Source organism: Anser cygnoides, chromosome 3, assembly GCF_040182565.1.
Source record: "Anser cygnoides isolate HZ-2024a breed goose chromosome 3, Taihu_goose_T2T_genome, whole genome shotgun sequence".
In the NCBI taxonomy this organism is placed as follows: domain Eukaryota; kingdom Metazoa; phylum Chordata; class Aves; order Anseriformes; family Anatidae; genus Anser; species Anser cygnoides.
In genome coordinates, this window is record NC_089875.1 from 8367008 (window position 1) to 8394460 (window position 27453).

Genomic DNA, 27453 nt, shown 5'->3' on the forward strand with positions numbered 1-27453 from the left:
TTGCTACTTCTGGCCATTCTTGGCAGGACAGAATAAGCTTGCAGAGGTGGTTTCAAAAACCTATTCAATCTTTTCTCTTCTCCTTGCTAAAGCCTGACTCTTCCTTCACTTACAATGACCTTCTGCTCCCTCTTCTGCTGCGGACACATTTCCAATCCAACATTCAGAAACTAAAACATCTTTTTATTTATTTTACTCTGCAAAGTTTCACACCCATTTTTCACCAGACCAGTTAGATTTTCCTTTTATTTTTGGATTTACAGTTTGTCCTGCACAGAGTCTTCAGGAAGCACATACCAAATTGCAGCAAATCAATAATTCATTTGACCAACAAAAAAATGCAGCAGGCTCCCTCTGACTCCTAACTGTACATGGACAGACGCCAAATAAACCTCTTGATCCAGAGCCACTTAGAGCTGAAGTTCTCTAGAAACCATGCAGGCTCAGAAAGAATTTGTTTCCAGGCAGAGGTGTTTATATTCCTGCACATCCTTCCTCACAAAATGAAGCCTGCAGGTATTCTAGTCATCCCTTGAATGTAAAAGAAAAGTGAAAATGGACAAGCACTGGGCTATGTTAATATCAACAGTAACAGTTCTGTCAGACCAGTGGGAAAAGGAGAGCAAGAACTGCCGAGCTTGCTCCTCGATCAGCCCGATGCCTGCACGCCCCGAACAAACACAGCACGCGAGCATCTGGGGGGACCTCGAGGCATGTGTGCTGCAATAACCCCATGTGAAGGGCATAAAGAACTGGCTAAAATGTGGCATCACAGATAGCTGCAGCTGCCTTCCCAAAGGCAGGACATGAAAATACACAGAGACACCTTCGGCTCAATGAGACCCACTCAGAGAAAACGTATTTGCCAACCACCAAAGTAGCCCTTACTGAGGCAAACTTCTTCAGATGCTCTGCTTATCCTTAAGCCTGTCAGAAGGCACCCCTGCTGTCTTAAGCAGCTTTTGCTGTTTTAGATGTCAGTATCAGTCCTGCAAGGATTTTGGTAGGTGCCCTACCCAACGCGAGAGATGGCAGAACTACTAATAGTTACTGTGAAACATTTGTTAAAAGGAAGGGCAGAGTTATCCTGAAATCTATGGCAAACAGATATATGCAGGAGGGTATTCACAGACAGTTCATACTTTTATGCTCATCAATGATAGCAAATTAAAACTGGTCTTACGCACTCAATGCACAGGACTAGAGTATTTAAAAAAAAACTCCATATGTTAAGCGCAGTATATCTCCAGAGAAATTAGGTATTGACTGCATGCCTCAGTGAGTAGAAAATCTACAAAAATCCATAAGAGGCATTGATCCAAATATTACATTTTAACACTAACTATGTAACAATTTTTTAAACGTACATTGGGTGCAGATATAATTCTCTTTAATTATCAATCAACAAACAAAAATGTAATACTGTTTATACAGTATGGTCTTTAAAAATGAATACAATGAATACACTAAAATACTATGCAAAAACTAACAATGCAGTTGTGCCGTATGGAATTTGCATCAAACTAAAAAGGATTTTAACCAAAAAGCCTGTAGAACGATGCCTTGTTCGGTGCCGCTTATTGGCCATACGTTTGCAAAGAGACCCAGCCACCGAACACGGAGAGCTGACGGTGTGGGATGGCAAAGCCCCAGCCTGGGCCCTGGCCTGGCACAAAATGAACTGTGGGTATGGGCAGGATGTAACCGAGGTCGCGGTGAATACCTGCAAACAGGTGCCCTGAGATGGGGCACTTGTGAGCTGTGCAAAGCTTGCAACACGAAGGACGAGCCAGCGTAAAGAGCCAGGACACGGCAGGGCAGCTGCTCCCAGCCTCTCCCAGCTCGTGGGATCCCCCTTTGGTTCCCACACAGGGCCAGCAGCCCCAGCAGCCCACACCAAGCTGACCTGGCTGCAGATGCGATTCACATCCCCCTCGACCCTCACCGGAGGCTGTCAGATGAGCACAGACTAATTACACCGCCCAAAAGTGAAACTTTATGGGTCTTGGTGGACTGCAAAACTTCTACAACCAACGAGCTCCACGGCGAGCTTGGGGAATAGACAGGAATGCAGCTGGGTTAATCTCTCGATTCAGCCATGGAAACTCCAGTTTTGATTTAAATTAGTGGGAAGTGGTTGCATTTGATTGGCGTTATGCAAGGAGGTTATCATCTTCAAGCATTGCCAAGAGGCACTTTTGTAAGCAACAAATTCATAATTTTAAGTTTCAGCATGTACCTCAAATCCTTGTATATATTCAGGTAGCTACTTTACAAGGAAAACCAGAGCAAGTCAAAATGTTCTCATTTGTCTAGCTCAATACAGAACTGGTACTGTATAAGGGTTTTGAGGTTTGAGACATATTTATGTTGCTACGTACACTCAGGAAATGCCCTCTGGAAAGGATCTCATTTATATAAAATAACATTTAAAAAAATTGAACTCTATTCCAAGAGCATTAAAATAAAAAATATTCCATGCTGAAAATTTGGGTAACAAATTAGAATTAAGGTTGTCTACATGGCTGTAGTTTGCCAACAGCGATGCAGTCTTCAAACACTTCAGAAGAGCACCTCGTCTCACTTTGTACTTGAGACTGTGCTGAGACTCAGTCACAAGTCAGGAGTACAGGAGATTGTTGAGAAGCCCTTACAAAACTGTTGGAAGTCTTTTAGCATCCTAAAACATATCTGCAACTCTGAAGCTCACAACAAGAGATGAGGGAAATCAGTCCCTGTATTTTGCCATCTGGGCCCGTGTAATCTCTGACCGAAGTCACTGCAGATGCAGATTTTCCCTGGGATGTTGAGAGACCTGCTGCAAATGAGAAACTGGTAATTTGACCTTAATGGATTCAGGCTGTTACGAAGTCAGAGCTGAGGCATTCAACATGAACAGTTTGGATTCTCTGCAACATACCAGATCTGAAATTGTGTACTGCAGGCTTTTCTGGCAGGAACAACAGAAAAATCTGCAGATATTCTGTTTGCAGCTATTAGCAAGCATAAATTTTTCAAGTGTAAGATGGGGGGAACTCCCCTCCTGCAGCTACCTTGCTGAATATTTTGTTTTCTGGAGTCCTTCAACTCGCAGCAATTTCACCATGGCTGTAGCTACTTGAGGGGGGAATCTAACCCCGCAGCTTACTAAAGACAAAAGCTTAACTTACAGTTGCACATTCTTTGCCACCCATGTCTGTTAAATTTCCCTATTTTTTCAAATAAAAAGAATTACCTGTCATGTAATCATGGATTTCTCAACAGACACCTGTCTGCTAGACAAGCTAGCTACTGTAACTATCCAACTGCTGAATCCCAAATAATCCAGCCTCCAGCTATTCTTCAGACAGCGCACATAAAACACAAGTACACAGCCATATCCCTCACTACCAGGAAAACAAGCCATTGTCAGAACTCCAGAAAACGCACGGGATGCTTGGGTGGGCTACAAGAGGCTGAAACAGATGCCCTCTTCACCACTGAATGTTTTTTCGCAGGTGAAATCATGCAATTGTCTTAGCAGCAAATACTTGACAGTCTTATTTCATTTTTCCTAATGACCAGAGTTAAACGATTGCAGATTTTAACAGCGCCGGCAAATTATCAAGACCCTCTACATTACATGGTCAATGGTCCTTTTAATAGAAAAAGCAATAATATACAGTTGTTTGTGCCAACTAAAACTCGTTAGAAAGTATTAGTTTAAGGTAACAGTTCAGCAGCTATTAACAAGCACAAATTTCTACAGTTATCACTTGTGACACTATGATCCGAGCAGAACTGGCAACAGCAAACCATTCCTTTTGTTTTAGAGGATCTTGGGGTGGAGAGGGGAGAGTAAAGGAAAGAAAAGTTAACAAAAACACTGTTTCATAGCAAGAGTCAAAGTTTTTCAATAATCACCATTTTTTCACTACCATAACATTAGAATTGACTTTTTGTCTTGCTGACATAGCAACTAAGAAAGTTGTGTTGCATTGACCATATTGATTGTGAACAATGCAGCCATCAGTGGGACTTCGCACCATATATTTTCGATATTGACCTCCCATTCCCTTTTCCATGGCTCTATGGGTCTGCTATTGGATTTGGACTGCAGTGTAATAAACAGCTAAGGTTTAATTAATGGTAAATGAATACAAGACATAGGTTATGACTTTAACTAATTAGGGAATTGTTGAATTAAGTCTGCCTTGGAATGCAAGGCAGTACAATCAATATCCAATAAAAGGACTATGTATGTAATTTACCTGCAAATGTGTTTCCAATACCATCAAAGTGAGTTTAAATAAGTAAGATATATGAAAGGCTACTGGAAAAAGATTTCAACAAGTTAACACTTTATGGCTTCAGAAAAGGTTTTTCTCCTTGCAGAAGGAATGTCATCTTGAAATATCCTCTTATAACACATATGGTGACACTCAGACACAGCTCTCCCTAAAGGACAGTGCAGACCTGAAACATTTTTACTTGATAATACAACATTAGCATGTGCTGCCTCTGCAGAGTACAGCAAACACAAACCAGTACTCCCAACGTGAACCAATTAAGTTCATCGGCAAGCTTTTCTTAGGGCATCTTGGTCCACCTTCCAGTACCAAATGTGCAGTAGCCTTTGGGTTTTAATCGTGCTGCCCCCTTCCCCAGCAGCACTGAAGAAGCGTTCAAAGGTACAAGAAGAGGTCACCACACAAGGGTCCAATCAACCTCAAGCAATCCCCAGGACTACTTCTATTGTATACATCAGCTTTCACAGCCTGATTACTCATGCTGTAATCACTCCTCTGAAATACAAAAAAGAAACCTACCTACTCCCTTGTGGGCATCTACGCTGGTAAACTCTATTGTCCCATTATGGCCCTTCCTAGGATTTTCTTGATACTGTTTGTGGTTCCCATTGGGACAATATCTGTAGGAAAGTCCATAATCTGCAAGATAAACCTGGAAGACATGAACAGACAAATGAATAATGCTTTTGTCCTTTGAAAGTATAACCTTTATAATTAAGTCTTAAGAAACTGATAGGTTAAGGACAGCCTTAGATCTAAATTTTATTAAACCAAATGGTGCCTCAGGATAAAATATGTACAACTGGGGGCTATAACAGCTGCCCTCCCCATTTAAATCCTTCCACTACCATACTCTTATCTTATTACAGAGTCGAGCACAATTTCAGTCTTTTTATTTTGTTCCTAAGCTCTCTGCTCTCCAGGTGGGCATCTAGACATCATAAACCACAATATGCCTTTTATGTATTCTCATGCTGCTTATGGGACCCCTTTCTCTCCTCACTTAAAACACGCTCACACACCCCTGCTCAGATCTCCCATCAGCTGAGACTGTACAACTTCATGTCAGCAGCATGACATGAGAGCCACGAGAAGCGAGAGGCTGCAGCTCCCCAGCATGCAGGACGCCAGCACTAGCAGGGCCCATGGCCGCGGGGCTGTGGGCATTACCCGACTGCAATCTCCTCTTCTTGAATGTCACTGCCAACAGCTTCGTGCTGGCAGCAGCTATTTAAACAGAATGAGTACAATAAAACAAAGCAAACCAAACCAGCTCCCCACGCCCAGCCTTGAAAGCAAACCTAGTAAATCACTCCTGAATTTAAACTAAACTTGAAGAAGGCACAAACTTCACTCCAAGTTACTCTGAAGCAAATCCAGAACTAAATCAGTGTAGAAGTTTAAAAAAAAAAAAAAAAAAAAGAGAGCCCTCACTGGATATAAGGTAGCACACCAATGCATCCTGCCACACGTTCACCTTTCCATCCTAGCACAGGTGATTTTTTCCCAGATGCTTGGCTATAGCTACCTAAATAGCCAGAGAGGGGAAGCCCCACGGCTCTGAACGAGGTATCTGGGAGATGCACTTCAACAGTCGCAGCACTTCACTGGGAAAGTATCAACTGACTTAAAACTTACAGCCATGTTCGCTTCTGTGGTGTTTGAAACTGAAAACTGAGCGGCTCAGGCAAGCTGAATTACAATTCCTGCTCCTCTGCTGCCTGTCAAGATAACCCCGAACAAGTCATCTGGCTCCTGTTTCTCTCTAAGCATAGTGCATCCGTGTGAGTTCTGCCACTTGCAAAATTTAGATTACAGACACATGTCCACTCTATGAAGTTCAGATTAACATGTTCTACCCTCCAACGGGGGTGGACTTAATACATGCACATGGTCAATTACCGCAGCGCAGCTGACAAGCAGTAACTTGTTGAAAGCAGCTGGAATTTAATCACAATCTGTCCACCCCATAATACCCCATAGGTTATTTTCTCACTCTGTTGTTTTCACACTCCCACCTGGCCTTTGACCCCTTTCATTGACCAGTTCTCACATTAGGTAATTGCTTTTTTTTAAAAAAAAAAGAAATCCAAGTATGGTATTTTCACTGAAAAATAAAATAAAAATGCTACAGACTGCTGTTACACTGCCAATGGAACTGAGCTCTGGGGCAGAAGCAGAACCACCTGAAAGCACAGAGATCATTTCTACCAAATCAAGTTATAAAGAAAAACTTTTTCTTACTCTAACCTTAGTTTTTGTTCTCTTCAGCTAAAAGATAGTTTATCCTATAAAAGTCTACAATAAACTCCTCTAGCACTCACTTTTAATTTAATTACATCACTCCTGGTAGAGGAAAAACAAACAAACAAAAAACCCTCAAGAAAACACAACACATTATTTTGTACCACATTCTGTTGAATTACTGATTCCTGTTTGTGCTCCAGGCAGCTTCAAATCCTGGGATGGCTGGTCTCTTGGTTTTACTGTTTCTGCTGCAGGAGCTGTGCCTATTTGGAGCATGTAAGCTGGGATGCAGCGCTTGCTTCCTGCAGGTTGATGGCTTTTAAGATTACTGACGACGTTTTTCACTTGACAGACTATACAAACCATGATAGAAGATTAAAGACTGTACGCGTGTTGAGAAAATCTGGGACAAGGCATAAACTTTGTTGGGTTCACCAATTTGATTTTCTCCTGCATTTACTCTCCTGCGTATTCCTGATGCTCTGGTACCTGTCCTAATTGAGCCCACAGCCCGTGTGAGAGAACTAATTTAAAGTACCATCATGCCAAGTTTTGCGAGACTTCTGCCTCCTTTGTGGGCTGGGAAGGAGAGCAGGCCAGAAGACGTATTCTTCCCCGGCTAAGTAGCACATTTTGGATTTTGCTTGACTACCGATTGCTGGCATGTACAGCTGATCAGGTACAATAGGATGAAATCCAGAGGGGGATTTGAATCTTTACAAACCCAGGCTATGCCTTAAATTCAAATGAGATTTTAACCACTAGAAGAAAATAGCCTAAGAAAAGCAGCCCTGACAGCTCTCTGCTGCTGCCTGGGCTGTGAATGCTACACAAGGTGACAGATAGCAGCCCAGCCTTGGTGGTCTTTCGGAGTAGCCTAGCAGTAGAGTAGCCACAAACACTTGCTAGTTAAACCTGAACCTAGTAACTAAATTACTGGGTCTCATCCTTAGTAACTACATACCCTTGATCTCTGCTTTTCAGCAACAGATATACTTAAAAATCCATCAGTATTAGTATCAGCAGAGCGATTTTAAATTTCTACTGAAAAAAACAACAACCCTAAAAGTGGGAAGTAGTTTTAGATTGTCCTGTCTCGACTGAAGGAGGTGAGACATGGAAACCAAGCAGCAATGACTTCTTGAAGCCACACACAGGCAACTCCTGGGAGCGCAGCAGTTTGCTCCTGAAGCTGGTCAGAAGTGCCATGGCTCAGCGTGCTTCTGGCCGAGCCACATAGCACTGCTCCAGCTCCCACAACAGATTTTTTTCCATAATCACACAAGTGCTGGTGGCCTCTCGAGGGAAAGCCCCCAGCAAAATGAATCCCCTTCAGCCTGCACAAAACCAGCAATGCCCTGCTAAAACCTTGCCACAATCATTATTAAAACGTCTACATTATTTTAAATTACCATTAATTTCATTTCATCAATTCTCATTATAGCCCGTTCATCATTAAAAAGATATATAGTTTTTTTATAGCTAGTTGTCACTTTTTGATAGTGTAACACAGCGTGCCCTTCTGAATTTGCTCAGAACTTGGTGGGTAGGGGTAGTTGAGTAATCTGTGTGTGTGTGTTTTAAAAACGTATGAGTATAGGGAGAGGGAAAAGAAGGTAAATATTCAAGAATATTGAGAAAAACAAAGTCAGTGTTAGCGTGAGTTTCAATATCAAATATTTTCATCTGCATGCTTTTTATAGTAACAACAAAGCAAATAAAAAAACAAAACATGCAGAATAAGATACATAAGACACTTCAAACAAGAAATTATATCAAGGATGATGAAGGTGCAAGTGACAGAAGCCTAGAACAGCTGGTTTTAGCTGTGTTACATTAGACACTCCTACCCCCGCACTTTTTTTTATCTCTGTTGATTTTATTCACGGCTTTTGTTTGTTTGTTTTTTAAACGCATCCCAGTTTGCACTAGACTCAGCAGTGCCTAGCATGGTCTGTTATTAATAGATTTTGTTATAGATTAGGAGCCAGATTTCTAAACTCTTCGCACTTAATTTCATGCAAACATGAACGTGCCATCTTATGTTATAACTGCACTAATTTGGGAAGCCACAGGACCTGCACTTTGGATTCTCATGGTGTATTCTTTATCTTGCAGTACGCATAACAGGAGCTTCATTGTTGAACAGCTAACAATACAGAGATTTTCTTTGGATGGTTTCTTCCCACTGGTTCCATCACTAAGTTTGCGCAATGCACTGTAAATAACTAAGTAGATAACAGCTAATATGAGGCAGATTGCTTATGGTCATAGAGCTGTGAGCTTCAGCTGGACCCTACACTACAAAAAGATGGGCTAAAGCAGGTCTTATGACTGAAGTCCATCTTGGGATAGGAAGTTTTAAGTGTAGCAATTAGGACAGAAAAAAAAAAACCACACAACAAGGAAGGAGGAAAAACAAACATCTGTATCTGTAGAAGGGAATTTAGACCACTTCCAACTCTCCTCAGCCTGTTTAATTTCTATATTCAGGGCCTAGCATGTTCTCCTACTTAAAGAAAAGGGTTTGGAGCGAGAAAGGCTCCCTGTTTTTTTCTCAGCTTTACACTGTTGCACACATACACAGAATGGAACGAGGCTCTAGAAAAAATACAGGGAGATAGAATGGTAGAGAAATGTACGTGCACAGAGAAATCAGAAGTCATACTGGCAAAGCTGTGAACATAAATGTAGTGCTGCATTATACAAGGTTCCAATGCTTTGTTAAATTTGTTTGAATCTTGCCAAGTTGTAGCAGGTAAAGCTGGAAGAATGTTTTGACTAGAATGGTGTTCATTGCAAGTTTTAAATAAACAGAAAAGAAGTCAAGCATCAAGTAGACTCAGAGGACTGAATCTGTTTAAAGGGAAATATTTGCAATGGCTCATCATCTCATAGGCTGGACTAACACTAAATCCATAGAATAGAACAGTAATGTCAGGGGCTTTGTACAAGCTTCAGTCTAAACAATTCAAAGACATAATTCCAGCTGACTATACCACTTTCGGACTTCAAGGAATAAGTGTCAATTCCACCATTCTAAATATTTTTGAAATACCTTATTTTAAGAATACATCAAGCTCACCATAACATGCTGAAATTGTGCTTGAACCTATCCTTAATTTTACTCCACTTCTCAAATCCTATCCAGGAAACAGCTGCCTTTGTAAACCCATTTGGCCACAAAAAGGTTCAATGACACTGCCAAACCATCCATGCAGGCCAAGTCTAAAGCCATTTCTGGGATGCCCAATCTAGGTTCTTGGCTCTCCTTTTCTTCTGTACCCACGTGTTTTCATTCCACGTCTTTTTTCCTCTTTAAAGCCAAGAGGAAGCATAGCTACAAGTTCCAGTGCTGGAATCAATTGAAATCCAAGATATCTGGGCCATAACCACAAAAAGAAATTAAACCTGTGTGAGCAACTCCATCCAAACGTAGCAGTAAGAATGATGAAAGAAAATTTAGGGCATCTCATTGCAAAGCTACATCTCAAATCAGAGGAGTAGCCAACATCTGTGTGTCAAACTCAGCTGTTTCTGTATACCTGGGTACTGTATCCTTCCTAAAAGGCATGAAAGGGAACAGAAAATATTTTCTTTTTTCTCAGTTCACCTGATCCTTAGCAAATCTGTCATGCTGGACTAAAAAGCAGGAATCACAGTGATTCATCTCACAATGAAAAATAGCTTACAGTTGGACTTGTTTTCATGCATGTTTTTCCTGTATGATCAGTGCATGAGCTTTATATCTTCTGCACTGCTCCACTGAAAGCTGATCTTAAATTTAAGATTTTGAAATGTTTCTTTATTCTTCCTTTTCCTTCAAGACCATCTATGATTCATGTCTGTGAGTTTTATTCTGTAACTATCATGTCTAAGAAAAACTTAAAAGCAAAACTGAGGTGCAAATCTAATTTTAAAATTTACAGCTTGAAAATGCAAATACATGACTTCTGGTAGAGTCTTGAGAGTCTGCAACACATCTGCCCATATATTGCATAAAAAAAGAAATGCTACAAGAATTGTTTTGAATAGGCATTCTTCCAAGCCTTACTTCATTTATTAAAAACTCCAATTTTAAGCATTTCTCTCGCGACCACTTGTCCCTTTTAACAGTATCACAATTTAAATGTTTAGTGGATTCATATTCCTCTTTTAGAGTCTACTCCAGAAACGCTTGTTCTGTTTTATCATACAAACAGTTCCTACTACGCACCAAATCATCTTCAACTCGCCACAACACTGAGAGTGCTTCACTTGTTCTGTAATTTATAGGTCTGATCACTTCAAGTTTGCTTTCAGGCCTCTCCTAGATTCATGGGCTGTGTACTTCCCTCAGTACATCACTCCTATTCTGTCAGTCATTGTGCTGGGTCCATGTTCAGAAACATATTGACTAGAGAATTGATCTTTTGACCTGTAACTCGCTGAATGGCCTCGCTCCCTTCTATTGAATAGATCTGCAGCTAGCTGCTCTTTGAGGTCAGTTGATTCTGATCTTCTAACCATTTCTAAACATCATTTGGAGGTCACAGAGTGACAGGACCTTTACTTTATTTGTTTCTCTGCCTTGCCACACAAGGTAAGGGATAGCAATATGGATTTCACATGCTATTTCAAAAAGGGGACTATGATATTTATTGGCAGTGGTGTAAATTCACTAGGTTAATTTATAGAAGAGACAGCATAACAACAGAAAGTTTAACACAAAAAAAGTAATCTTTTCTGGAACTGAAGGACATTGGTGGCAAATTTGCATACAGGACACACGAACAGACACTAAATAAACAGAAGCAACATCAGGCTAAAGGTACATATGCTTTTTTTGAACAGATTTCTGTCTCTTCACCAAAACAGAGAAATCTGAGTTGTATTTCCATTCCTTTTTATACATAAGAAGAGATTATTTATGGGTTCCATTTAAAAACAAATATTTCTGTAATTGACAGCACACTTCAAATTTATTTTCTCTTAAAATCCTAAATCCTACAGAGTAAGAATCCCCCCAACATAAAATTCACAACAAAAACTCACCAGATGAATTGTTAGCTCAGACAGCTTTATTATACTAACTTCCCCAGGAGCCAGAGGTCTCCCAGCTTACATTCTCTTCCTGAGTTGGAGTTTGCCATTGGCTAGATGCTCCCACTCCCTAAATATGAAACTAGCTTGACCACTTTACCTCCCAGATCCATTGTTTTAACCAACCAGACCAAGGCTATCTAGCTATCTACCATTTTAACAGAAAGAGGTTAGATAAAAAACATGCTTCACAAGCATTTTGTAGCAGTAATAGTGTTTGAGGTTTTCTCTGAAGTCTCTAAGGTTGATACAAGATTCCCAAATACAGCATCTCTGACAACAGTTTGGAAGCTATGGGTCAGGTTATTCCACATTGTTGTCATATTTAGTCAGTGGTAGTGCTCCACAGAACTTCCTAAATACTGTTCTAGTAAACACATAACAGCCTCAACTTACCAGCATGTTATAAAGACAGCTTGATTTGTAGAAAAGATTGTCACAACATCATGAAGCCTTACAATAGGAACAGTACAAAATTTGGAATAGGATGAAATGACTTTCATATAGGAATTACAGCCAAATCACTGGCACGTGTAAGACCTAACAAATGTAAGACCTAACAAATGCAAGACCTAACAAATGCAAGACCTAACAAATGCAAGACCTAACAAATGCAGAATCACATGTGCAAGTTTACACACACTTTGAATGCCCACATCTGCATGAGGATATTGTCTAGGACTGCACCTACCTACAGAGTAGAGTGCCCAGGTAAAGAACACTTACTGAAGTACGGGGCAGACAGGACGTCAGCCAACAATTCCAGGGGCAGGTTTATTGAATTACATTACAGCATCTAACTTGAAATTTTTAGCTGTGGTGTTGGTGAGATTACTCTTTCTCCTGCCCCACAGAGCATACACATTTGAAGATATACGGCAAACCAATTGGTTTTTATTTGTCCAAAACCTGTCCCCATTAAGCCATCTGTGCTGCTGCGTTAAGCTCAATTCAGCACACATTACCTTAAAAATACATTTATAAATAATCATCACACACACACAAACACATTGCACTTCCAAGCTCTGTGAACATGGTTCTGGGCTGGTATGGTATAGTTATCATGGCTTCGGGGAAACCAGCAGACCTGTGGCCAGTTGCAGAATTTTGGGCGCCTGTGACTAGGGAGTTTATTTCCATTCAACCTCACTTTATTTAATAATATCTGAACAGCTCTCAGTTTTCTTAGGCTAATAGAAATGCAAGTTTAATGCATACCTTACTAATGAAAGCAAATATGAGAAATCTTTTCCTCTTAACTATTCCAAATAGGAATGTGATTTTATTTATTTTGTTTTACAGAACCACTTCACTGGAAAACACATTTTACCATAACAAAATTCTGAACAAAAAATCTCAGCAGTAACTTACCGTTTTTACACTTCGAGCTAGAAGATACTTAAGCTGGAATATCTATTAATATTTTCTGTATTTATTAAGTTACATTTCCACCTTAAAATTCTGTCCAGTAACTCAAAATTACTTCAATCTGTCAGTGAATTTACTACTCATGAAAACTAAATACTAGTATGCCATCTTCATGCAGACAACATGAGAAACAAATCAGAAGACCACCCCACAACATAGCTAACTCAAAAGCAGCTGATCAAAGTCAGCTACGTCTTAAAATTTTATGATTACTATCAATGGACACTTCCAAAATGATTTCATTGTGAAAAACAGCAACATATCTTGTTGTCATAAAAACACACAATAGCCAAGACAAAAAAAAAAAGTCATTTGAGTTATGTTAATGGAATTGGGTAGCAGATCGTTTTGCCTCTAAATAGCCTTCTTCTTGGATTCAGCAGGCTGGTAAACACCATAAACTGAGATTATGTACTGGCTGCTACCACTGTCTAAAAAGACAGCAGTTTTAAACAGTTGTGATAGTTCTTAAACTATGTATTCTAGAAAGCTGGAAAGTTAATTTTGAATCAACCATTTAACTTGAAACTTGTAAGAAAGTAGATAAAGTTTAATGGTTCGACCTTTAATGGCAGTGAGCTGTTTTGTAATATCTGTTTCTTCATCACTGTGGTAGAAAAATTTAAAAAAAAAAAAAAACAAAAGGGAGAAGTATTGCTTACAGCTAATTACATTTAAGTGAAATTAGATTTTTTTCCCTTTATGAAAAAGGCATACTTAAAATGTATTAAGAAAAAAAAAAAGACGTGGTAAAACCATACAGAGTATGACAAGATCAAAAGGTTTGTTTCACAATGTTTTACTGAAATGCTTCAATTTCAAGCCTAGTTTTAGGGTATTAGACAGCAGCAACCTTAATGCTACTCCACCTGCCATATTCACTACAACAAGCAGGACATAACAGTTAGTGGTATGGAATCACAATTCATGATGACATTAGAAAGCTAGAACATCCTAAGAATGAAAATACAAGGGCCACATCCTTAAACTCTAATACTATACTTACACTAGCAGGACCTCTAATTTACCCTGTTGATTAGTTTACCTGTCCCTTACTACTACCTCAGTTAACAGAGCCCTAAAAGAAGCAGCAGAATTTTATTCTTTCTCAAACAAGGCTCCACAGAGACTCTATTGGATTTGTCATGAGAGGATGTGAATATTCATGCCCAAACCTCTTTTTAATACATGAATTGTTAACACAGAATACATGTAACAAACTATTAAACACTTAGAAACACATTCATGTAACAGTGTAGATAAGTAAACATGCTTACCTCATGTGGATTGGTGTAGCCCAAAAGCAGATTTGCTGCTTTAATGTCACCATGAACATACTCATTTTCATGTATATATTCCAGAGTATCCAACTAGGAAGGATTTAAAACAGAAAAAGAAAGCAAGCACCATCATCATCTCCACTTCTTCACCCTTAACCCTACCACCAAATATTTCTCACGCAGTGAGCTCAAGGGCTACACAAACTGAGGTAACATCTGTTTTGAGTTAGAGCACAAGGACTGCTCACTCTTTCCACCAAGTCTGTTCCCACCATGCACACAGCTGATATCAAATCTTAAACAGTCATACTTTGCCATGTGTATCCCCGTCTAACTACCATATAAGTCCCAGTTTCTAAGGTCACAAAGCCAAACAAGCACTTTATAAACACAGGAGGAACTGCTAAGAACACCAAGCTCTTCAGAAGAGCACACGATCAGCCCTGATGGTTTGTAATACATTTGATCCTTTCAATTATTACATGTCCACATTTTACATCATTACCCCCTCCTCATTATGTTTCTTCAGCTCTATGCTGAGGTACTACAACAGCTCTGTTACTGGAAATAAACAGCAACACGTGCACCTGTCAACTCAAACAAAGGACAATCCTGGCTGCTGGAGAACACAAGGAGTGTTACAAGTTAGTCAGTGATGTGACTACAAAGCTGTTCACTTTCTTTTATTATCATTTTTAGGTTAGAAGTGAACATTGGAGGTCTCTAGTTAAAATGCTGCTTCAAGAAGAGATAACATAAGTTAGATCAGGTTGTACAAGAGACTGAGCAGTCAACTTTTAAGTCTCCAAGGATGGACATTCCACAACCTCTGGGATGCCTGTTCCAGTGCTAAGCCATTCTTTCTGCAAAAACTTTTCCTTTATATTCAGTCAGAAATCCCGTTCTTGCAATTTATGACCATTGCCCCTGCCCCCATTTGCTGTGCACCTCTCTTCAGTAATAGCAGTCTCTCACGACACAAGTTATAATGCAAATGAAAACATATATAATTTTCGGTTAGAACGTGCCAATCTACACATTTGAAAACGAAACTGATATTTGCAGACTAGCCTAATCTCGGCCTGTACTACCTGTGTGTTCAGCAAACACTCTCAAGCTTTTGCATTCAAGCATGCAATTGTGAACTTTGACAAATATGGATGTCTAATACAATACCTCTCAAACACTGAAAAAAAATCAATACACGTTAAAGCATGAGAATGGGCTTACAAATCTCAGTCTAGACACACATTTTGAAGCGTATGGTCTATATTTTAACCGCTTAGAAAAAGTTGGGTTTGAGCCTACCAACTTCCAGTCTACAGAGGGTCTTGATTTTGCACTTAATGTTCATTTTATAAAGGATGAAAGACAAGAAAATGCACAGCACTTGCATGTGTTTACTTCCAAATTCAAAAGCTAACTAAATGAACTTCACCATTTAAGAATGATGATTTTATTAGTTTAATTCACGAACTGTGAGACATAGCAATTTTCTTTCTGTATACATACCATTCGTGCTCCAAGTTGCAGAACAGTCTCCTTCTTAAATCTACTTCCACAATCTTTAAAGATTCTTTGAAGGTCTTCCCCCAGTCTCTCCATGACCATGAATCTATAGCTATCCAGAAATACACAAGAGGGAGGAAACTTTAAAGACAAGGCTACAAGTTTGTGTCAGACTGAAAGGAGGTAGCTCCATTTTGTTGAAAAGGGATCTTCAGTCAACTTCAGGCTTAATTACAATTCATCTTATTACCTTTTTCCCTTGTACTCAGCCAAGCCTGATCCCCAAAACACTGGAATTCCTAAGCATCTTATTTTTTTGAGATTCATCCATTTTCTTACTGTAATAATAATAATAAAGAAAAGATAATATTGGGTTAACTAGAGAATTTCAGGGTTTAGTTTATTTTTTAGTTACCAAGCCAAGACTTTGAACAATAAAACAAGCATAACTTATTTGGCAGTTACTGTACCAAACAAAGGATTATAGATTTACACTAAAGTTCTCTACATTTTCCAAAACAAGAAGCATTTTTTGTTCTAGTAATTTGACATTTTGTTCCATTCGAAGGCAGATACAAAGTTATCAGTAGCTGACCAAATAATTCCTTTGGAAGCTCTACTTTATTTCATACAGAGTACTTCAAGCTATCACAAGTGCTTATGTCTACCAGCCACCTAAGTCACCTGAAGTCTTTATGACAGTTCCCAGAATTAAATCACATCCATGCTAAATTGTCTGCAGAATCAAGTGCCTTGATTACTACTAAATCCTGTGATGATTACACACATTCTTAATTTTGTACACAAGAATAGTTACTAGCAGAAGTATAGTCACAAATCAGCCCGTGTAGTACCTCTGTTTTAAGGCTGACCTCTCTCCGTAGTCCATACCATTGCTGTGCACTTTGAAGTGTGCACCTAACAAATCTGTCATACTTCTGATCGGAAACAACAAGGATGACATCCAAATAAAGAAAATTACAGCAAACTAAAGCTATTACAGCACCAGCTGGAATCAGTTCAATGTATGTGAAGTGAGTTGGTTATCAAGCTCTAAAGCATTAGTTCTTCTCAGAAGAAATGAAACCTAAATTAGTCCTTAAATCTACCTGAGTCAGAATTCAGTGGTTTTTATTTTGTTGGTGTATTACTTACTATGCTCTTGTTTTGCAGCCCTCTGGTAAAATTTCAGTTCGGAAAATAAGGGCCCATTTTCAAGATATTCCTATTGAGAAATAAACAAACTTAGCATTATAAAATACTAGATACTTGTTTTAGAGATACAACAGTTCCTAAACAAAAGCATAAGATAAATTCGATAAATTCAAAGAGGATTAAATCCCCTTTTTTCCCACCTCCCTTATACCATACCATCTGAAATACAATTTTTCTAAGTAGGTAAGAAAAAAAGTTGTTTGGCAATGCACTTTCATACAACACAGATTCTTTCAGGAATTATTAAAGATGCTATTTTCCAGAAATGCTATAGATCAGACATGTTTAAGTTCATAGTCTGATTTTCCTTATGTAACCATTCAGGGCAGAAATCAAGGAAAGGAAAAAATCAAGTCAAGGAAACACTATGAGTTGTGGAAGTACCACGCATATCCCCTAGCAGGGAAAGTATATCAAGATGTTAAAAAAAGCCACAGGCATGCAATACACATTCAATACTGAAAATAAGGATAGATAATTAAGAGAAAGCACTGCATACAAGTTAACAACTTAGGAATAAGATCTCCACATTACCACTTTAATTACATGCACTGCATCATCTTCTACAGGAACATGAGTATGAGGGGAAGCTGCAAAATGAGAAAGAGATGGATCAAGCTGTATGCAACAAAATATAACTGCAAAGAGGAAGCTAACATTGCATAAGGTGATCAGTAAAACATATGACACAACATTTTGTCTGAATTCCAGCTTTTAAAAGTCAAAGACTTGCCGAGTTAAAAAAACAAACCCAACACCACAGAAGTTGTGATCAACGAGTATAGCAGCAATTTTAACCCACACTTTCAGAACTCTCTCTCCATGGTAATTAAGCAGTAAGCAGGATGTCCCCATTGCACGTTGGCACCACAATGAGGTATTCCATTATAACAGACTATGTTTAAGTCATTCTAGTCAATTGGATAACCTCTCTATTTGGCTCCCATCAATCCACTGTCGTGACAAAGACACCACTTAAAAGTTATGACCTACATTATGCCTCTAGACAGGATTGCCAGCTTTCCTCTATTACAAATTAATTTGGCCCCAGAACCTTGATTTCTATTCTGACATTATTTAGACACTGGCCTAAGTTAGGGGTAGCAGAGCCATCACCTGCCTAAAAGGGGAGATGAGGGATTTTGCCTCTTGGTACAAGTAGAAACTTCAAAACAATAATTGACCACATGTGCCAATTACAGCCCAGGAGACAGAACCTCTCTGCACAGACAATGTGATTCTATTTTCTTCTGACCCTGAGAGAACTATCAGTTCTCTCTGATACTACTGAAGCTACATGGAGCTATACTGGGATTAAAATTTAATGAGACTAAATCATCTTTTAGAATCATCACTGAGAGAAAAACTAAAAAGAATACAGTTCCTAGGAAATAAGTGTCCCTTTCAAACTTCTTATAATGATCAAATACCAACAACAGTCCAGGTGTGAAACACTTCAACTATCAGCACACACAAAAATGGACTACTTTTATCCACATAATAAAAATCAAGTAAACTTGGATCTAATCAAACCATCCAAACTTACATTTTTTGATGGTCAGGGCATAAATATATATTTTTTTACAATGAACAGACTCCAGCTGCCATCTTCCTTCAATTCTGCTCAGTCTCTGGGTTCAATGTGGCAGCACAGACACTTGTAGCTGTGTGCCTTCAAGCTTGACACCCTGATGTCACTGTTTTTGTGCTAATTGCGCATTAAGATAAAATGAAGCTATTCCAAAACAGTAGCTCTGGAAGGTGTGAACTATCCATAGACTCAGGCGAGTAACAGTGACATTCAGAACACAATTCAAAACTATTCTTCCAAGCAGGATGTAAATTTTTATAAACTTACTTCTTACCATTTCCTTGTACTGAAATGGGAATTAAGGCAAAGGTGCTTTGGTCTTTATCTTTTTTATGTTACATGTAGACTGTGTGTTAATAGCTGCAGACATTAGTCTAAAAGAACACATCCCATGTGTTTTCACTGTACACAATAATGTCACATTACCCAAACAGAATGAGATGTGCTCTCTTACTGATACTGATCAGAAAAGAATCTGTGTATAAGAAAATGTATTTTAATACCAAATTACTTAACAGAGGCTTGATAGGTACAAAGAAGTATCAAATTTAAATGTTATTTCAAAGAGTCTGATCTAACTTCCCTGCAGACATCTTGACATTTTATAAAGAGAGGCCTCATTCATGTAATCTGGAACAGACAGTAACAGCTGTCAGGGTAATGAAGAAGAGCAATTAACGGGAGGTAGCCCAGCAAAAGGGCCTAACCCCCACAGTTCTTACACTATAACCATGTGGATGCTTTTTGGAGTAATATTGAAAGAATATCCTGAAGAAAAATAAAACCAAACCTAACTGCAAAATGTTACAATGTGAAACGAAAGAGAAATCAGACAAAGCTCAACAAGATACAGGAACAGATGCTCCAGAAAATGAAATCACGACTTTCAAATACGCAAAAGGAGAAGTGGTATTACCATTTTTACTGCACATGCATGAAACAAGGCATTACACACACAATGGATAGTACTCTACACTTCTTATAAAGCTCAATCGTATACATACGGATAAGCAGAAGTTGCATTCATACCTTCTGTTGCATCATTTTAATTGACCCTTCCTACAACAGGCAGCAATATTTTAACCACGGCTCAGATATGACAGACTATTTTTTGTCCATAAATATACATAAATGGTTTTTAAAAAATGGTCTCATTACTATGTATAGTTACTTAACAGACTGGAAAGGCTCCCAAGGTTTAACAAACAGTCTGATTACATACCTCATAGACCACCACCACATACTCTCCTGCGAGTTTAGCTCATAGTTAATTACTGTATACTTGTAATTAGCCATGTGCTAGCCTCGTTCTGTGTGGTAGCACATGGCTATTTATAATATTACAATCAGTTAAGTGCTAGACTGCAGGACAGTAAGCAGAGACCCTGCAGGAGAGCAGTGCTGATGTGCAGGAAGTCTCTAATGGCGTATAAGTACACACAGAGTACCAGGAGCACTACATGGTGAGATTATGTTTGCAAACGGGATCTTAAAATAGTGTAACAAATGCAAGAGTTCCCAGTTTACAGTTTGTATTGCTTTTATCAACTAGAGATGCACAGTTTCCTTACATTTGGGGGAAGAGGTGTTAATGTATACACACAATCAAAACCACTGTCTGCATAATTGCTAGCGGGGAAGACTGGTGCAATGTGAATCTGTGCGGGGGCTGTGGCCGTTTCCACCTTGTGCCAAGAAAAGTCTAATAAAACATTTGCGAAGGGCACAGCTTTATTTTCTCTTCCTCTCCTTCATCCCACAATCACAGCTACCATGCCACTGAAAAGTATAGAAATATAAAATGCACTCTGAAATAATGGCAAAGAAGATGCCACGCTGCCTTATTTCCAACTGTTGTGCCTACACAATAACCTACCTCACGTTAACCCATGTCCAGAATTCCCTAGTTTCATCCAGGCACAGCAGTTGTGGTCTTATCATCCTCTTTTATCGTGAATCTCATCCGTTTTGTTGCTGAGTGCCACAACCTTAATTAACGGAGCTTTATAAATGTTAATATGACATGGTAACAAAAGAGCGTTTCTGGATGAACTGCCATTTCCTACAACCACTCCGCACAATTGCATTCAGTCTGACAAAGAAACGTGCCAATTCTATTTGCCAGTTCAAACGTGCTTGTTGTAGTTTTAGCAGTTAATTTGTGGCAGTCACATTTGGAATATGGTGAAATATTTTCAATGGCTCTCACAGAACCAGTTTTGTTGACAAAGTTTACACAGTGGAAAAGAAAACAGCATTGATTTGGCAGTTTGAAAAAACATCCCTGCTCCTGTCCACAGCTGCTGTCTTTGCCACTGCCGGGTATTTTGAGAATGTATTTGTTTTGGAAACATGAACAAAATTATTTTCAGAAGTTCTTGGGTTGCTAGCATTTTGTTTTTGCCTTGTTTCATTGGATAACTAATCCTGAGAGTGATATTGTCAGCTTAGTTTTTGCAGAAATAAAACCTAACCTTGAAAATACCACACTTCAGCGTTACAGGCTGCCTATAAAAAAGCTGGAAAAATTCAGACCCCAACTAAAGTCAAGCCAGGAGCTGTTAAATTCAGTGGCTGACAAAAGGGGGGAAGCATTGCTCAGAGTATCTAACAATAGAAAATAATCCAAGTTGCAGGATTATAGTTTCTAAAAGCAAAATGTAAACAAATAAATCAGAAGTAGCATCTGCTAGTTAACACAACTTCAAACATATCCTACATACGGAGAGTACTAAGGCAAATATTTCAAGGAAAGCAAAGCATGTGGCTTCCCAGCTACCCTCCCAGCCTGCTTCCCAATATTCAATATTTCCCAATATTCCCAATATTCAATATTTCCCCAAGAACTTCAGTGCTTCAAGTGTATGACAATGCATCAGTGCTTCCTGGACAGACCCTATTCTGAGAGAAGTGTTTTTTCATATAAAGAGAAGAGCATTTATTCATAAACACTCTGAGCAGTGTTTAGGATTTTTTTTTCTAGATTCTTCTTCGAGGTATCTTTATGAATTTAGAGTTTTATTATACAAATTACATACACATGGCCCTCTACTGTGCTTGTGAAACCATCTTCCACAAGATGCAAGTAAACCGTTTTCAGTGGAAAATTGTGCTCAACTGCTAAACTGTTTTGCAGATAACTGCAAATGCCTCCAAGTTAAGAACACTTAGTACTGCTAGGAAATTTCACTGTACTGCTTACTCATCTTTCTGGGAAGCCTTCTTGATTCACTAGAGCCAAAGTTTTGTATTCTACAGCAACGGGAATTTGACTTTCAAAGTTAATTACTCTAAGCTGGAATAGGTACGACATATCCTCTAACCCCAGGCAGAAAAGCTATGCATGGTCTGCTCTTACAGCACTCTCAGATGGGAGGCCAGGCCTCTAATATTTAAAACTTGATGCACAAACTGTTTTCTGGCACGATTCTGCTCTAGCCCATCTGCTAGTTTGATGCACTGCCCATCAGAAGATACGATGCCAGTTTCAGTAGGTTACAGGTGCCAAAGACGGCTGAAGAGAGTGCCCTCCATAAGGCAACAGGTGCCCTATCTTTCATCCACAGTTCTTCCTGATGACAGATAACACTGCTCAGAAATACCTCCTTCACTGAAGATAAAAATCAAACCTGCCCTCTTGCCTTTTAGCTTTGCTTAGCATGCCAGGGTCTCGGTCCCTGACCAGAATTCCTGCAAGGTAGACAAATAAAGAGCAAAACAACAGCTCCCAAATGACAAGTCCATACATACGTATGAAAAAACAAACAAGAGTGTCAGAACACTAAAACAAAACAGCAAAGATCTCAGCAGAGTTTGTAACAGACTTTAGATTGCTGTGTAAAAATGAGTTATGCTTTAAAAGTTGCATCTTTTTGCCTCCAAAGCTTACCAGAAAAAGAAGAAAGAAGATTCAAGAGGAAGCAGTCACCAGCAAGAACCTGTAGAAGAGGGGATTTTTTCCAGGTGAAGCAGTCTGGTCCCGCTACATGTGGCCAGTCCTAAGTGATCACTGAGTACCAAAATCAGGCTAAATTCATGATTTAATTTGCCCACAGATGGGGTGAAAAATTATAATTATAGATACAAGGAGATTACCTAGAGTTTAGTATTAGTGACTAGATAAAAAGACTCTTTCCTGTGGTGATGTTTGTCTGGCAATGAATTTATTTTCACACTAAGGTTCACACCTACTGGTACAATGAGACCTTTGCTGAAATGCATTTTAACACCTGAAGGTTGAGAAAGATCCAGCCCTAACCAGACAGTCACCTGGTAGTGTTTTTAATTACAGCTTTCTGCTATTAATGTTCTTCTGCTGAATTGATAAAAATCATCTTGAACATGTATCTTTAGGTATCATTTTTTACTGAATTTTTAATTTGTTTGCTGCACTACAGTATTTTAGTGAAGCTAATTTAAGCAACTGTTGAAGTACTTAATTTCTCTAAAACCAGTTACTAGTCTGCTTCCTAACTCAAACCAAGAAATGAATACAGTGACAGAACATGCTTCCATCAAAGCTGCTCTTCCCTGACACACATGCACCCCTGCTCATGGCTATACAAATTATCCACGGAATAGGACACACTCTTTCTGAAACACACAAAACCTTTCTTTCACATGTCAGCTTTTTTCCCAGAACACCAGGTCTCTGAGTATTAACAGCAGAACACATCACGACCCAAGCCTAAAAGAAGAGGAGGCCAGCATCGTCTATCTCCACCAGCCACCCCTTGGAAAATGGGGAGGAGAAAAAGGCGATACAGGTAGCAAATCTCCAAGCAGGATACAAGTATCGGTGACTGTATTATCAATATTCATTATCAATATGCCCTTTCCTGAGCTTCCCATATTGTAACACCACCTGCAAACATAGCAGTCAAACAGCAACACAAACACCTGCTGTAAAGCCAGCTACAAAAATTGGTTTCAAAACTTTTAGTTTTCACCTATCAAAGTTTCATCACAATATACAGGTATAATACAGTTAGATCCCATTTACAACATAGTACGTTATGTCATAACAGACACGATCTAACAAACATATACGAAAACGAGCATTTGGCAGAATTACCAGTTTTCATCAGAAAGACGCCTGAGAGCAGACAGTGGGCTCTTAACAATGGAATCTTAACAAAACATTGTGTGACCTTTCTGCATTTAAATTTTCAGTCGAAATTGTGCATTAATAGAGTCCTTGCAGCAGGACTAGAGAATGATTTATATAAAGACTGGTGTTAATTACTGGCTGTGATCAGGAAGATAAATGAGAGAACGTAGGGCTCTCAGTAGCACCCTCCTCAACTCTAGCTTACTTTCCACATGTACTGCTGCTGTTCTCCACAGGGCTACAAACTCTTTGTGAGACCAGCAATACGTCATGTCCTTCCCTGCATGCTCCCCATTCTGTCCCCACCTTATCAAAGGGGTAACAGCTCTGTTCGAGGAGCCTGACAACAAATCAGTACAGTACCAAAAAATAAAACAGCATGTAACAGCACAGGTAGTTCCAGCTTATGAACCATACTGCTGTCGCTACGACACAAGTGACATTTGAAAGAACATCTCTACGCGGCTCCTAGATGCTGCTTCTGGCAGCAGCAGAAGGTCTGCTCTTCGGGAACATTAGGAGGAAACAGTATTTGTGAGCCTTCTGCTGCTGGATTTGTTCTGGTTGAGGTACAAATGCAAAGGGAATCCAAGGGAAGGAACAAGTCAACAAAGAAATAGACAAGATGGCATACAGACAGGAAAAACAGGGAAAATGTTCATGGGGGAGAACCAAACTTGTAGATGTTGGAAACTTTCACACTCATAATTAGAAGCCCTGCACCTGAAGAGCTGATTAGCATTCTAGGGCTCGGGGTCAGCAAATGGCTTTCAGAGGCTTCGATTCAGCGAACCTTCCAAGGAATGCATCCCTAGTAAATATATTTTGCAGAGATACCGTAAAATTTCTCAAGTACGTTGTTACAGATTAATGGAGTATGGAGTACCCTTAATGGGAAATTAAGCTATAACAACGCACATCAAAATCTTTACACCACCACTGTAAAAATACTTATTAAAAGATACAGCCGGCAAAGTTAACCTTTACTTAGAAAAGGGCTGTGCTCTTCATATCTGGCAGTCAGTCGAATCTGACTCCACTCTTCTGTCTTGCCCACCTCTCTACAGTTTCTTCTTCGTTAGTTTCTTGCTGAAAGTTTAGTGGTCACTCTCACATCTCGCTGCATATATGTTAAAAACTAGGCTGAACAGTGCAAAAAGAAGGTGCCCCTCAGCAGCAAACGTGAGAGTGTTACTCCCAAAAGTGCATCACTTCCTTCACTCCCCTGACTCTCAGGTGGCTAAATTCTTTTGTAGGATGAAGCCTCAAAATAGCTACTGAATGGTATATCTTACATAACATAAACATGTACCTGACAAAAGGAGATGGACAAAACAAGAAAGCTTCAGTCAGGATACTTGAAGGAAATCTTGCTGATTTCCTCTTTTATAATTAAAAGATCAGCTACAAAGGGAACAAGGCCTTCAGTTCATTGCTACATGTAACATTCACTGTCCTTCCGAAAGAAGAGAATAAACAAACAAAAATACCATAATAAGTGGCAGCTGTATTTCTTCACCTATGCTGTCACTTATTAAAAAAACAGAACTATAATACCAAGGGTCCCAGATTGTATTCTCATTCTCAGCTAACCCGCTGACTGCTTTCTATGTCGGTTCAGTGGGAGTCAAACTCCAACAAACACCACAGTATAAGAAATCACCTCAGTGGTCTGCGTGATCAAGCAGAAAACTAATCAAATTTGCATGAAACTGTTTGAATCCCATGTGCTACACAATCTACAAGGTCCAGTGTGATTTGACTGCAGAAGCAAGCGACATGTATTCTGATTCAGGAACATTTTTCTGTGTGACTCATGAACTACACCTACAACTACAACCTTGCTTTCTGTACAGCATCCCCAGCTCTCTCACTCCTTCCTCCCAGTGAGAGCCTTTTATAAGTTCATCTCCCCCTCCTTTGGACCCTGACCCTGCACCTGATATACCTCTCCCACGGCTTATTCTTGAATGACAATAGCCAGAGACAACTTCACTTCCTAGCTCATGCTAATCTTTATTTTCTTATTGTACCAATTTTCATATATTCTCTAGGCACAGCATGCCTCAAATGAGACCAGCTGATGTTTCAAAGGCCGTAAAAAGCTATCTATATATCAAAAGGATAAAGAATGTAAATATTATAAGCGTCTAACCTTTGACTTCTCTGTAACTGCCATTTGTTGAAACCCTTATCATCCCCATTGGTTCAGTTTGCTAACTTGAGCATGCATGAGCTACAAAAATTCCAGAAGAAACAAAACCAGAACCACCACTACAGAAGCCTAGCAGACGCACTCCAACTCTTAAGAGAAATGTAAGGATACAAAATAGTTTGTTTAATTAGCCTCAAACCACACAGTTGGTGAGGAAATTCTGTGCAGCAGACCACACCAAACCTCGTCCAAAGTAAAACAAACCCAGAACTTAAATACAGGGTAGATGCAGGGCCACAGCTACCCACTGTTTTCAGTGACTGTGTTTACTTCATCTGTAGGAAAGCAGAAGCAGTGGCAACTTAGGTTTTACTGAAATCTTTTTGTTTCATTTACACAGGCATTCAGTGGAACAAAGCGTATTCTACTCTTCATTCTAACAGCCAGTTCACACCATATTTCCCCCCCCCTCAAAAGTTTATCCACTCAACCTTGAAGTCCAGATGCATATGTAAAATTGTTCACCCTCCTGCAGCCATACATTACTAGTGGGAAGCGCAACTGTTGGTGCCTGATCCTACAATTTGAAACTGACAGACATCTTCACCTTCATGAAACCACACTGAATCTAGCACAGCTCTGCACATTTGTGCAGAGAAGAACCTGCGTGAAGAACATCTTTTTTCATACTAAAGACAAAAGAACTGAGAAGATGCATTACAGGATGTCTGTTTTAGTGAAAACTGGTATCCTCATAAAGAAATCTGGAAATCGTGCTAAGTAGAAAGCTCATGCTGTATAACAAGGTATTAACTTTTTTTTCCTGATGCATCACTCAGTATGAAGGAAATAGCATTAAGAGATAAAGAGGTAAAAAAAAAAAAAAAAACAAGTGGAAAACAAACTGCACTAGCAGAAGTAAAGAAATACTTACAAAAAAAGGGGAGGAGGCAGCAACTGTATTTTCCAGGGCAGAAATACAAAAGAAAGGAAAAGCTTTAAAAAATATAGCTGATTTATACATAAAATGAAATCAATTTAAGTATTAAGGTGGCTTGCTTATCGTTTTAAACACTAGTACTCCAAATACAGAGTTAACATACTTTTAACTTAATAGGATCATTTTTGGCTCCACGGATGATGTACTAAACTGCTTCTAGGTAAGTCTTTACCACTACCTTAAAACAAGTACAAACTAGTCCCTGACAGATCACTATGGATAGTTTGCCTGTAGGTACTGTACACAAGCAGTACAACGTAGGGAAAAAAAGTTCATAATACTGCCTTGAAAACAGCACTTGCTCTTTCCTAAGGACCAGCAACAGCAACACATACCTTATCTTCTCCAGTGACCCATGCCACTTTACAAACTGCCTTTCAGAACAATTCATGGCTTATAAAACACAGACCAAGTGAAATGCAGCAGCTTCTTCTGAAGAAAATGTGGAAACATATCCAGGAAAGAACAAATTAAGAACAGCACTTACGCCTCTGGTAAAAAATAAAATTCTAATCCAGAGGCAACGCCCTGCTACCTTTTGCTATTG

The 27453-nt window shown here is 39.3% G+C and overlaps 1 protein-coding gene across 6 annotated transcripts in view; it reads right to left on the bottom strand.

Annotated features, from left to right (window-relative positions):
* VRK2 (VRK serine/threonine kinase 2) overlaps positions 1-27453 on the bottom strand; it is a 46682-nt gene that overhangs the window by 18671 nt on the left and 558 nt on the right. For 5 of the 6 annotated variants that reach the window (XM_048060756.2, XM_048060755.2, XM_066993434.1 and 2 more), the window contains exons 2-7: positions 17585-17640; positions 16991-17060; positions 16086-16173; positions 15839-15947; positions 14324-14416; positions 4809-4941 (exon numbers count right to left, since the gene is read on the bottom strand). In XM_048060756.2, the coding sequence (XP_047916713.1) occupies positions 4809-4941; positions 14324-14416; positions 15839-15947; positions 16086-16173; positions 16991-17060; positions 17585-17640 (549 nt within the window). Of the gene's footprint in view, positions 1-4808; positions 4942-14323; positions 14417-15838; positions 15948-16085; positions 16174-16990; positions 17061-17584; positions 17641-26840; positions 26864-27453 lie in introns of all 6 variants that reach the window. The other variant, XM_048060759.2, reaches the window with a different exon arrangement.